Genomic DNA, 14770 nt, shown 5'->3' with positions numbered 1-14770 from the left:
ACAACAACAAATAAAATAATAGGCACAATGCACTTTCTGTTGCAGAAACATTCAAGTATTAACCCTTTGTGGTCTGAGCCTATTGGCTGTTTTTCAGTACTTTTGATTTTTCCTTTTATATCCTATATACAGAAATGTTTACTATACCCATGTTTGGCATCTTTTTTTTTTCCTCATCTGCCTATTATTTTTATCACTTTAACCTACTATATCAACATAAAAGGCCAGAAAACACACACATACACACATAAAAAAAATCCGATTTGAAAAATGTATATAATTTATTGCATAAATAACACAAAGATGCTTTACGAACCTTTTCAAAGACTTTAAAAGTGAATATTGGTTCCACATATTAGGTATAAAATCAAAATTGTAATAAATTAAAACTATACTCAATTATTTGACATAAAAGCATAGCTTTACATAGGGTTTTTTCCCCTAAACGTGCAGTAATCAAACAGTTATCATGATAATTAGAATTTAAACGGTGGGAGGACCCCAGGAAGGGTAGCTGATGTCCTGCATCAGCTAATGGGGATCCTCATAATAAATAAATAAAAAAATAAATAAAATACTGTCTGCAATTTTACCAAGTGTATCATTTATATCATTAATCGTTACATCCGTATTTCAAATGATCTAGAATGTTGTTCTTGTTCAATATTTGCCTGTTTTATGCTTACGTCAAGCTTTTTTTGTTCAGATTTTTTCTTTTAACGTGTTTGGCTGTTAGTTAAGGTTTAAGAAAATGGTAAATCGTTACATTCCTAGAAACAATTATGACATACCCAGAGAAATGTTCATCGGAAGTCTTTACCTTATATGTGCAAATGTTATGACGTAACAAATTAAGAAAGAATTCAAACGGTTGTAGAAATCGAACTTGATTTTTGCCAAAATGAATATAAAGGTAGCTGTGCAACACCTGGAGGGTTCAAATTCAAACTTTATGAGCTATTAGGGTCCAAATACACAAATAAATGAACTGAAGACTAATAAAAGTGGGTTTAAAATATGACCCCTTTAAGCTCAGTTTGCACCAAAACTACTAGTACAGATGTCCTGCAAAGGCAAAGTACACTCCAGAGCCTGTACTTTTTCACTTTCACTGCTGTAAATAGGTTGAATTAGTACCTGTATCTGTACTTTTCCTCATGTTTGCCACTGAATTTTTTTTTTTTTTTTTTTTTTTTTTTTTTTTTTTTGCACAGCGACTTTGATCAGCTGCCTGACAACATCCCCGTCACGGCGAACATCGGTGACATTGAGGAGAAAAAAGGCTTCATTTACTACTTTGTACGTTTTTCATTCCAAACATAAAAACCTGCTAAAGAATGGAAAAAGTAGTCGGTCTGTCACTCATGTTTCTGTTCCTCTGTTTCCTTTTTAGAGGTTTGTCATTGAGGTGAAAACTAAAGGAGGAAGCAAGTATCTGATCTATAGGAGATACAGAGAATTCTTCAACCTGCACCAGATCCTGGAGGCTAAATATTCCCCTGAAAATGGAGAGAAACCGGGTCCAAACACCTGCGTCCTGCCGTCCCTTCCAGGTGAGAATGCGCACAGATCTGGGATCAGGGCGTCACATTTCACCAGCGCAGACAGACGCTGCTTTATGCTCTTTTCATGAGGATTTTCAACCTTCACAGACATGAAGAAATCTTTCACTTTCACAATATCTGATTTCCAAATTTTCAAGTCAGTGTTTAGAACTTGTGAACGGTGCTACAAATGTCAGAATGTCCACAGCAGTCCCATTGTTATACTGAGGCAAGAAAATCAGGCTTTGTGTTCACTGTTTTATTTGATCCAACAGTCCTCCTGCAAAAACAGGCTTTAACATCTGTCTGTTTGATTCATTTACCCTTAAAAAAACAAAACTGTTTCTGTGGAGACTTCCAGCGGAATTTTTCTCACTTCTAACCTTTCCTGGGTAATTGATCACCTCTTCTTCCTCTTCCTCTTCTTCTTCTTCTTCTTCTTCTTCTTCTTCTTCTTCTTCTTCTTCTTCTTCTTCTTCTCCTTCTACCTCTTCTTCTTCTCCTCCTTCTCCTCCTTCTTCTTCTCCTTCTTCTCCTTCTTCTCCTCCTTCTCCCTCTTCTTCTCCTTCTCCCTCTTCTCTTCCCTCTTCTTCTTCTCCTCCTTCTTCTCCTTCTACCTCTTCTTCTTCTCCTTCTTCTCCTCCTTCTCCCTCTTCTTCTCCTTCTCCCTCTTCTCTTCCCTCTTCTTCTTCTCCTCCTTCTTCTCCTTCTACCTCTTCTTCTTCTCCTCCTTCTTCTTCTCCTTCTTCTCCTCCTTCTCCGTCTTCTTCTCCTTCTCCCTCTTCTCTTCCCTCTTCTTCTTCTCCTCCTTCTTCTCCTTCTACCTCTTCTTCTTCTCCTCCTTCTTCTCCTCCTTCTCCGTCTTCTTCTCCTTCTCCCTCTTCTCTTCCCTCTTCTTCTTCTCCTTCTTCTTTTTCTCCTTCTCCTTCTTCTCCTTCTCCCTCTTCTTCGTCTCCTTCTACTCCCTCTTCTTCTTCTCCCTCTTCTTCTCCTCCTTCTCCCTCTTCTCCTCCCTCTTCTTCCTCTCCTCCTTCTTCTCCTTCTTCTTCTCCCTCTTCTTCTTCTCCTCCTTGTTCTTCTCCTTCATCTCCTTCTCCCTTTGCTTCTTCTTCTCCGTCGTCTTCTCCCTCTTCTTCCTCTCCTCCTCCTTCTTTTCCTTCTTCTTCTCCCTCTTCTTCTTCTCCTCCTTGTTCTTCTCCTTCATCTCCTTCTCCCTTTTCTTCTTCTTCTCCCTCTTCTCCTTCTTCTTTGTCATCTCCCTTTTCTTCTTCTCCTCCTCCTTCTTCTTTGTCTTCTCCCTTTTCTTCTCCTCCTCCTCCTTCTTCTTCATCTTCTGCCTTTTCTTCTTCTTCTTCTCCTTCTTCTTCTCCCTCTTCTTCTTCTCATTATCTTCTGTACTTTGCATTTTTCAATGAAAAGCAGGTATTTTGCTATATTTAATTCACCAATCATGTAGGTGTTTGTAAAAGCTTTAACCCCTACTACTATTACTACTACTACTACCACTACTACTACTATTACTACTACTACTACCACTACTACTACTATTACTACTACTACTACCACTACTACTACTATTACTACTACTACTACCACTACTACTACTATTACTACTACTACTACTACTATTACTACTACTACCACTACTATTACTACTACTACTACCACTACTACTACTATTACTACTACTACTACCACTACTACTACTATTACTACTACTACTACCACTACTACTACTATTACTACTACTACTATTACTATTACTACTACTACTACCACTACTATTACTACTACTACTACCACTACCACTACTATTACTACTACTACTACCACTACTACTACTACTACCACTACTACTACTATTACTACTACTACTACCACTACTACTACTATTACTACTACTACTATTACTATTACTACTACTACTACCACTACTATTACTACTACTACTACCACTACCACTACTATTACTACTACTACTACCACTACTACTACTATTACTATTACTACTACTACTACCACTACTACTACTACTACTACCACTACTACTACTATTACTACTACTACTACCACTACTACTACTACTACTACTACCACTACCACTACTACTACTACTACTACTACTACTACCACTACTACTACTACCACTACTACTACCACTACTACCACTACTACTACTACTATTACTACTACTACTACTACTACTACTACTACTACTACCACTACTACTACTACCACTACTACTACCACTACTACCACTACTACTACTACCACTACTACTACTACTATTACTACTACTACTACTACTACTACTTCTTTGTGGCGGCTCCTGACAAATTTGTCAGGGGAGCAACTGTTACAGTGGTGGCTAAGTTCAGTGGGTAAAATAATAATAAATAAAAGTCAGATGGCTAACTTTACAGTGTTACATTGCATTGTTTAATTTGGTTTTCCTGTTCAGCCACTAGATGGCAACACCAGACATGTATTGTACAAACTTTACAGTATTTTTGTATAGCTGTATCAAGATAAATGTCTCGGATACAATACATTTGGTTCCACTTAAAACACTTCCGCCGTGACCATCAACAGATACATTGTCATCTACTAGTTTGCTCATGAAATTACTGATAGCACAGTCTACAATTTATAGAACCATCATGGACACCATAGTGATAATCAAATTATACAATCATCAAAACTATAATTAATCAAATCTTTCCAGAACATATTCAGTATACAGGGTGGGGAAGCAAAATGTACAATATTTTGAGGCAGGGATTGAAAGACAGTGTATGACCAATTAGTTTATTGAAAGTCATGAGAATTTATTTGCCACAAGAAAATTTACATAATAGAAAATGTTTTTATTCTATGTGTCCTCCTTCTTTCTCAATAACTGCCTTCACACGCTTCCTGAAACTTGCACAAGTGTTCCTCAAATATTGGGGTGACAACTTCTCCCATTCTTCTTTAATAGTATCTTTAAGAAAGTCGACATTGCTGTGTGATGTTCTGTTGGTAGCATGTTCTAAAACGCCCCAAATAGCAGAATCCAGTGGGTTTAGATCTGGGCTAGAAGGCGGCCATAAACATGATTCCCAAAAATTGCTAAAGTTGGATTTGTTGCTGTTGTCAACAAGTGTTTTGGTGTTCTTGTGTAAGATTTTAACTTCAAATCATATTTTACTGCATTTCTAACGGTCTTGTTGTCTACCACAAGTTCAATTGCCATTTCTCTCATGGATTTGGTTGGATCCTTTAGGATTTTGGATTTGAGAGGTTTAATAAAAGCTTTGGTACATTTTTTGTTGCTTCCTCCACTTCCAGACTTTCTCATAATAGTTTTGCTCATAGTCATTCTCTTCTTTCCATTATAAACAGTCTTTATGGACACTCCAATTATTTTTGAAATCTCCTTTGGTGTGACGAGTGCATTCAGCAAATCACACACTCTTTGACGTTTGCTTTCCTGATTACTCATATGGGCAAAAGTTTCTGAAAAGGTATGGATAATAGTGTTAGGTATGATTATGACATCAATATATGTTTGGTTTCAAAACAATTGACGTAGTGCCTGCTGAGAAAAAACAACTAAATGTTCATTGTAAATTTTGCTTCCCCACCCTGTACGAGCCAGCACGTAGCCTTAGATCCTCGGGCAGAGGGCTCCTGGCTGTTCCAAAGTCGAGGCTTAAATCTAAGGGTGACCGGGCCTTTTCCATCAGGGCCCCTCGACTTTGGAATGGCCTGCCCGAGGAAATAAGGCTTGCGGAATCAGTGGCATCTTTTAAGTCACTTCTTAAAACACACTTTTATAGACTTGCTTTTATGTGATGTTTGTCCCTTTTAATTTTTAATTTTTTAATTTGAATCTTATCCTGTTTGATTGTTGGTTTATATTCTCATACATGATGTTGTTTTATCTCACGCCTCTACTTCTGCTGTGATTTAACAGCATCATGTTACTTTACCCCTGCCCTCCTTATTCCGATTCATTTAATCTATTTGAAGTGTCTTGTTTCTGCATTGTTGTACACATCTCTCCTATTATGTTGCTTCTATTTTAGTGTTTTTAGTGATTTTATTTACATCTTGTATCCTGCTGTTGTGCCCTTTATTTGTTTGTCAAAGCACTTTGTAAACTTTGTTTTAAAAGGTGCCATATAAATAAAGTTATTATTACTAATAATAACCTTATCTTGGATCACTTGAACCTAATCTTGTGTCTATTAATTTATCTTTCCTGATCAAATTAATTCTTATCACACAAGTCTTTAACAAATTCTTCAGATTTAGTTTTTTGTTTAACCAAAACTGGTCATTTCAGTTGGGTTTCCATCACTGGTCCACTGCACATGTAGATATGCTGCATGTACCATCAAAACAAAACCCAGAGACCTGTAAAGTCTAAAACTAAAGAGCTGTAATGATCAATGGATACAATAAACGCTGATTAAATCATTGCGTACGAGTAGAAATGACCGATCAGGGCGACTGTAGTTTCCAGTTTCACAGTGATGAGTGTTTTTGCTTTGGACTCTGCTGAGAGCTGAATAGAGAGGAAACACTGTACTTGATACTGCATCTTTTCTGCCGTGTCACTCTGTAACCTTCACCTTCGGGTGCTGCTTCCTCTGCATATGGAGGTCAGCAGAGTGGTTTTATGGCGACAGCTGGCAGAGCTTCCTCCGCTGGCTGGAAACACATCTGAACATGCTTTTTAAGAGTGTGTTATGTCAGTTATCAGAAGTGAAACTGTCTGACCCTCATGGTTTTGATGACAGATTAATTCGGTGTGAATGCTGTGATGTAACGTCGGTTTTATTGAAGTACAAAGGGTGTCGTTGCAGCAGATTTCAGGCGTGTGTTGCTGCATAATAATGTGCAGTTTGGCTCTGAAAATGCTGCACTCTGAAATTCGTTTGTGGAATATCTGCAGCACCGACAGAATGGCATCCTCTTAGATAATATGGAATGTAAATTGTTAGAATGAGATGCTTGTAAAGGTGGAAATAAGCCTGTACATGGCAGTGACATTCTGAGTAGAACAGATGGATGGAAGGACAGATGAACGCCTCGAGGGAACAGGCGATCTGTTCGACGGCAGCCATGTTGAAACTGTAGACCAGGTACATGTTAGAAAATGGATGCACACACCCTAAATATCCTAAACTACCCTAAAATAATTTACTGACCATCTAGGTCAGGGGTGTCAAACTCATTTTAATTCAGGGGCCACATTCAGCTAAATTTGATCTGAAGTGGGCCGGACCAGTAAAATAATAACATAATAATATATAAATAATGTCAACTCCAAACTTTTCTCTATGTTTTACAGAGAAAAAAGTACAATTACATAATGAAAATGTTTACATCTACAAACTTTCCTTTCAAACAATGTGAATAACATGAACAAACTGGAAAAAAAATTGTAATTTTAACACTATTACGCTTTACTTGATCATTTCCACATATACATTATAACTTACAGATCACAGTGGATCTGCAAATACACAAAATATTTAGTAACAGGTGGAATATTATTAAAATTGCACTTCTCTTAAGACATTTCAGGTTGTTCATATTTGTTCAGGTTATTCAGATTTTTTGCAAAATTATACTTTGTTTTAGTGTAAACACATGAAAACATTTATATTTACACAGCGAAAATTTGGAGTTGTGATTATTCATAGGTTATTACAGGGGTTGGACAAAATAATGGAAACACCTAACATTTTGGCTACTCTAATACTAGTTTTTATTCATTTCATGGAGATAATACATACATACATGCATACATACATATTGGGCGACCAAGTTCATCCTATGGCTCAAGCACTGTTTCCGGAGGGGGACGCCATCTTTCAAGATGATAATGCCCCAATCCATACAGCTAGAATTGTTAAAGAATGGCATGAGGAACATTCTAATGAAGTTGAGCATCTCGTATGGCCAGCACAGTCCCCAGACCTCAACATTATTGAGCATTTATGGTCAGTTTTAGAGATTCAAGTAAGATGTCGATTTCCACCGCCATCGTCTCTAAAAGAGTTGGAGGGTATTCTAACTGAAGAATGGCTTAAAATTCCTTTGGAAACAATTCACAAGTTGTATGAATCAATACCTCGGAGAATTGAGGCTGTAATTGCCGCAAAAGGCGGACCTACACCATATTAAATTATATTTTGTTGATTTTTTTTTTTTTAAGGTGTTTCCATTATTTTGTCCAACCCCTGTATGAGATTGAATTGGTCTGAATGTGAAACCTGAACTAAAATGATTGTTGACATCTTAGTGTAATTTTTGCATTTCACAAATTCATCCGAGGGGCCGGACTGGACCCTTTGGTGGGCCGGATTTGGCCCCCGGGCCGCATGTTTGACACCTGTGATCTAGGTGTTTGTAAAAGCTCGGAGTAAATTCAAAGGTTTTAATGTCAGAACAGAGAAAACTGAAGCAAAACTGACTTTTTCAGGAAAATATATCATTAATTCAACATAAAACAAAGTCCATCCACTGACTGTCATTTATCAAACTTCAAGGGTTTTGCTGGTGAATCAATTTTGTAGAAGATGATGGTTTTTCCACGGTAACTACGGAGCCTCTGAACATCCAAATGGGTCATATCTGATGACCATGAAAAGCTGACAAACTGTATTTTACACCAATTATTTACATGTATTGATAGGATTAGTGGATCAACAGGTATTAAACATTTTAAATCAGTAGATGCTTTCAGTTGGTGGTTCTTTAGGTCCTTAATTAAGCTCATGAAAAAAATGAAACTGGAGTTAATTCACTTTGCATGGGACACATTTAGTAACAGTAACTGAAATGCAACATAATTAGTGAAAATATGACAAAAATGCTGAGGAACACAAAACATGATGAAACTGCCCATAGCTGATGAGTTATTCCAAAAATGATACCTAAAATCCAAAAGTCAATTAATCATCCTGTTCCTTCGCATCTAGGGGTGGTGGTAGTAGTAGTAGTAGTAGTGATGGTCGTAATAATGGGTTAGATTTTGACGAATAAAGTAGAATATTGCAGTGTCCAGTGTTCCCATTTTAAACATGACATGACATATGACCACCTGCTGTGAACATGTCAAGCTTGTTGTTTCCTTCACTGTCCACAAATACATGAGTCAGAGACTTACTGTCTACCTTCTCTTTAAGGACTACTTCACTGGCCTTTAAATTTTTAAGGTAAAATATGTGCATAGGAGTTGAAACGTAGCCAGTCAATTGGTAGTTAACCTAACAGGGGAAAATACTAAACTTATATAAGCTTTAAGAATTCTTCTGTTGGTCAGACAGCAGGGGGCAGGGCTTTGGACGATTGCGGTCTGTTGTCTCAGTATTTCTTGCATATGTAAAAAATATATCTGCTTAACCCCAATTCAGTGACTTTTTGTGTTTGTGCTTCAAAATTGTGTCCAGAGTGCTAGAAACTTCCATGACAATTTCTATAGTGCTTTTCAAGGCACCCAAAGCGTTTTACAATATTGATCCATGATTCATTTGCTCTCACATTCACACTCTGGTAGTAAACTATATTTATAGCCGCGGCTGCCCTGGGCAAACGACCCCTCTGTCCACCACGGGTAGGTGAAGTGTTTTGCCCAAGGACACAGCGCCACATGACAGAGCGGGATTCAAACTGCCAACCCTTCAGTTATTGGACAGCCCGCTCTAACTCCTGAGCCATGGCCGCCCCATGGTAGTAGTAGTACTTAGGGATGGGAATCGTTAAGAATTTAATGATTCCGATTCCATTATCAATATTGCTTATCGATCCGATTCCTTATCGATTCTCTTATTGATTCTCATTGGGTGAGGGAATAAAGGAGTACAAACGGGTGTGTTTGCATTAACTGTCTTTTATATTTCCATCTCTGCACAGAAAATATAACATATACAGTATGTACAAATAATAATAACAGATGACGCCGGGCCGGTTCGGGGGAGGGGGTGTACAGTGAAAGTAAAACTAAAGACACTTTACTAATTCCTTTATTGCTGCATTTCTACTACGTGGAACCAGTTCGACTCGGCTCGGCTTGTCTCCCATTGTTGTGCACCTCATTTCCTTTCCCTTCTTACCTTCAGAAACTTGTATTTGAGGAGTTACGACGTTTGTTGCCCACACCGGAACCGGCCTGGCGTTCACTCTGCCGCTACATTCACAAGCGCCGCTGAGTATCAAATACGTGACATTCCTGTAAATGATTCACATGCTATGGACAAATGTTTGAGCAGATTGGAGGGATTCCACCCTTTTGAAGAAATGGAAGCTTTGACAGTGTTCCAAGTAAGTGGACCTGGTGTCGTCTCTTTAGACCGTTTCTGCCTCAACACCATGTTAGCTACGTTCTGACCAAAACAATGCAGCGTGCGTGTGACGTCATCGTGCATGCACAACAAAGACGGAATCGATAAGCAGAATCGTTAAGCGGGCAGGCAAACAATTCCAAGGAATCGAGCTACTGGGAACCAGTTCTCAAAAAGAACCGGTTCTTGATCCCCATCCTTAGTAGTACTAGTAGTGATGGTAGTAGTAGTGGTGGTGGTGGAGTGTAGTAGTAGTAGTAGTAGTAGCAATAGTAGTAATAGTAGCAGCAGTATAGTAGTAGTAGTAGCAGTATATTAGTAACAGCAGTATAAATAGTAGTTGTTGTGTTTGAACTTTTCCACTGACCATTTTCTTTGTTTCTACTGAACAAGTTTGGGACAAAGACAGAAAAGATCAAACAAACTTTGAGGTAATCTGACTCCACTTCCAGTTCAAGCAGCAAAAATGCCTGGATCTAAGTGTTTTGCTCAGTGCAGTATCTGCTCAGACTACAATAAATGGATGCATTCAATTAAAGTCAGACACCATCATGACCTTAATCTACAGAGTAGCTCGTGACTAAAAAAATAAACTCACAGAAAGAGGACGTCCATTTCCACTCTTTCTCACACATTCAGAGCCTGCAGTCCATCCGTCCTCTTGTCCTCATCTGCTCTGTGGCTCCAGTTTTTTTCTGCAGCTCATTGTTTTCCCATAAGTCTGTCTGTCTGGAGCCGCCGTCAGTGTCTCTATCGATTATCTGAGGCCTCAAACCAACATGTGCACCAATAAAAGCCTGAAGCCTCACGACACGAGGCTCGGACCACTGATTTGGGTGAGAAGTGGACAGAGGGAAGTTTCTGCGTGTTTCGATTACAAACCTGTGTGGATTCGCTGATCTTTTCAGGGTTCGACTTAATCTGTATACACGGTAATCGAAGAGTCAGACATGATTACAGCTTTCGACCAGTGAACACTATTTGATAAATGAAATATATTTAGATTAATGTTCAGCGTGCCCAGTAACACACTCAGAAAATATGGAAATATAAAGTCTACACACCCAAAGGTCCTGGGTCTGTGTAAGTTGTGACCATCCGATTTCCATTTTGGTATTAAAAAATAAAAAATGCAAAGTGACTTGTATTTTGATTTTTGTTTTAAAATTGGTAGACAAAAAATGGAAAAGGACTTGTATCATCTAATGGACCATTCCAGACATGAAGTCATTGTAACTGTCTCTGCAGCTTCAACATAATAATAATAATAATAATACATTTTATTTATAAGCGCCTTTCAAGACATCCAAGGACACTGTACAACAAGATAAAACAAACAATCCATAAAATACAAAGAAATAAACAGATTAAAACAAATAATTACTATATATAGAAATGAAGTAGTAGAATGGAGATTAGAGTTTATGGGGGGTAGGCAGTTCTGAACAGGTGAGTTTTGAGTCTGGATTTGAATGTGGGGAGAGAGTCACAGTTACGGATGGATGGTGGGAGGGAGTTCCAGAGCTGAGGAGCAGAGTGGCTGAAGGCTCGGCCTCCCATGGTGCTGAGACGGATAGGGGGCACGGTGAGGTGGATAGAGGAGGAGGACCTGAGGGAACGGACTGGAGTGGCGACATGGAGGAGGTCTGACAGGTACTGAGGGGCGAGATTGTGAATGGATTTAAATGTGTACAGGAGGAGTTTGAATTCAATTCTCTGTTTAACTGGGAGCCAGTGTAGTTCCTGGAGGATAGGGGTGATGTGGTGGTAGGAGGGGGTTTTGGTGATAATGCGGGCGGCAGAGTTGTGGACCAGTTGGAGCTTATGGAGGGACTTTTGGGGGAGACCGAATAGGAGGGAGTTACAGTAGTCAAGGCGAGAGGTTACGAGACTGTGCACAAGAATAGAGGTGGTATGGGGGGTGATGGAAGGGCGAAGACGGTTTATGTTGCGCAGGTGGAAATATGCAGACCGGGTGACGTTATTGATGTGGGATTGGAAAGACAGTAGGCCATCGAGGATGACACCCAGACTCTCAACCTGAGGTGAGGGGGAGACTGAGGAGCTGTCGATAATGAGGGAAAAGGTGTTGGTTTTGGAGAGAGTGGATTTTGTGCCAATGAGGAGCATTTTTGTTTTATCACTATTGAGTTTCAAGAAGTTGGAGGTGAACCAGAGTTTAATTTCAGAGAGGCAGGAGGTGAGGGAGGAGGGTGGGAGTGTGGAGCAAGGTTTGGTGGTGAGGTAGAGCTGGGTGTCATCCGCGAAACAGTGAAAATGGATATTAAATTTTCTGAAAATATTGCCAAGGGGGAGAAGGTAAATGATGAAAAGAAGGGGCCCCAGGACGGAGCCCTGGGGCACACCTGAGGTAACTGGGGTGGGATCTGACCTGAAGGATTTGAGCTGAAAGAAACTGAGTGCGGCCTGACAGATAAGAATGAAACCAGCGGAGGGGAGTATGGGTGACGCCAATAGATGAGAGTCTACTGAGGAGGATGGGGTGTGAGATGGTGTCGAAGGCTGCACTCAGATCGAGAAGAATCAGGATGGATAGTGAACCGGAATCAGCTGCAAGGAGGAGATCATTAGTGATTTTTAGAAGGGCGGTTTCTGTACTGTGGTGTGGGCGGAAACCGGACTGGAAGGGCTCGTAGAGACTATTTGTGATTAAGTGTGTATGGAGTTGAGTGGCGACTATTTGACCAGACTGGGGTGATTTTTACCTCTTCTAATACTTTTCCTTCTTGAAGACTGAGGCGAGGGTGACACAGTGGTGCAGTGGTTAGTACTGTCACCTCACACCAAGAAGGTCCTTTCTGAGTGGAGTTTGCAGGTGTGTGGGTTCTCTCCGGGTACTCCGGCTTCCTCCCACCATCCCAAAACATGCATTAATCTATAGGTGTATAGTCCATAGGTGTGAATGTGAGTGTTCGTCTCTATGGAAGCATTCACACCACAACTGTTTGAGTCAGATCGCATTCTCATTGCGTTTTTTGCTAGTGGACCAAAATGAGTAAACACAGGCAGACAGAAGCAAACTGTGACAAACTGCGCTAGCATACGACAGAAATATTGGGACGGGATGAATCAGAGATGGTGGGTGTTGGTGAAAACAAACATGGAAGTCCTATGTACAGTTATTTTCGAAATATGTATTCTATTTTTACAGACACAAATTTATGAAAATTATGTTAACTGTCAAGAATAGCTCATTTGGAGCCAGCTTTGACACATGACACATGACAATGACACATTCAGTCTCTTCATTGCTCCACGGCTCATGGCTGCTGCTATTACCTCTGCCTACCCGTGCGGCTTGGCTATTTCCAGCAGCTACGATGGCTCGTCAAGCACAAAAAGGCGCATGGTAAAAAGGTGCATGATTCCTTGGTTTGTTTCGGCTCAAGGCCGGTTATATTCACACCAGAAGCAAACTGGCCCAGAGTCCGCTTGGAAGCGGAGGTGGTCTTGGTCTGCTTTTTTGATTTGAATCAGAGTTCGTATGTTTGTATTCACACCTAAAAAGTCAGGACTTTCCGGGGAAACGAACTCCAGTCTGTTTTAAATGGACCAAACGAAGTAGGTGTGAATACACCCTATGTCAGCCCTGCGATGAACTGACGGCACATCCAGGTAGCTTGGACAGGCACCAACACCCCCATGACCCTCTCGAGGACTAAGCAGTTCAGAAGAAGAAGACTGAAGTAAAATGTGCTGAGGTGTTGGTCGTTTTGGTCTTGGTGATGTGCATCATGTGCAACAAGAAATTCAGAGAAAATCACCAGTGATCCAATAACCTTTTTGTATTAAATGCATTGAAGTGCGTCTACAGTAAAACCTTTGTCAATATAGACATGGCTTCCGTGGCTTTACTTATTGAATCCATGTTTATATCATTGAATTGACAGGAGATCATTTAACAGCCGTCTCTGCCTGTTGTTGCACCACTGTTCCATGTGCTTCATCTGCTCAAACACCACAGCTTTTATATGAAATCTAAATAATAGGATCAAATATACATCCTGCAGGAGAACACGCATCAGTTTTTCCTTTCTCACTTGCTATATTGGAAAAGTTCTACTTTTCTACAAACTCTGATTTAGCATCTGCCACTGAGGAGTCTGCTGGATAATATTAGATCTGATGAGTTTAATTGCAGTGCCAGATCTCATCAGGATGGAAAGGGAATAAGAAAGACAGCGGGGAGAAGAGGAAGATAGAAGGGAGATGGGAGATGGGTGATGGGTTGGAGAAGGAAAAAATCCTGATGGAATAAAATAGAAGAGATAAGTCTTTTTGGACAAACTGACACAGTTTTTACTGGTAAAAATGAAAATTAATAGATGTTATGTTTCTTTGTTGATATATAAATAGATACTGAAGTATAGTATAGAGGACTACTGCTGAGTTACCGTTATAGACTCGGCTGATTCTCATGTCTTTACATTATTCTTTTGATTAGTATATATGACACTCTAGGGTCAAAGTCAGACCTCTGGGGCTCAATAACATGGACATTTAAGTTGGTCAATTAATCAAATCTTGGCATGAGCCTGTGCGATTACATTACTACAAAAGGCTGCAACTTTAATTACATATAAATGTGTATGTATGAATGTGACAACCTACACAGCAGGGGTGTCAAACATGCAGCCCGTGGGCTAAAACCAGCCCACCAAAAGGTCCAACCCGGTCCATGGGATGAAATTACACTGACGATATTAACAATCAAGAATGTTAAAATCATTTTAGCTCAGGGGCCACATAGAGACCAATATGATCTCAACTGGACCAGACCAATACAATACTATTGTAATTTACTGTAAATAAGAACAACTCCAAATTTTTCTCTTTTTTTTCATGTAAATAAGTCAAATTACTTCA

The 14770-nt window shown here is 39.6% G+C and overlaps 2 protein-coding genes across 2 annotated transcripts in view; one reads left to right on the top strand and one right to left on the bottom strand.

Moving 5' to 3' along the window:
• Positions 1-14770, top strand: part of ncf4 (neutrophil cytosolic factor 4) — a 90360-nt gene that overhangs the window by 4102 nt on the left and 71488 nt on the right. Inside the window, exons 2-3 of the mRNA XM_030121594.1 lie at positions 1215-1299; positions 1394-1553. Coding sequence (XP_029977454.1) covers positions 1215-1299; positions 1394-1553 — 245 coding nt within the window. The remainder of the gene's footprint in view (positions 1-1214; positions 1300-1393; positions 1554-14770) is intronic.
• pvalb7 (parvalbumin 7) overlaps positions 1-14770 on the bottom strand; it is a 108157-nt gene that overhangs the window by 59233 nt on the left and 34154 nt on the right. The window lies entirely within an intron of this gene.

This window comes from Sphaeramia orbicularis, chromosome 1, assembly GCF_902148855.1.
Source record: "Sphaeramia orbicularis chromosome 1, fSphaOr1.1, whole genome shotgun sequence".
NCBI classification, from domain to species: Eukaryota; Metazoa; Chordata; class Actinopteri; order Kurtiformes; family Apogonidae; genus Sphaeramia; species Sphaeramia orbicularis.
Note: the sequence above shows the minus strand (reverse complement) of the source record. Positions and strands in the feature narration are given on the sequence as shown.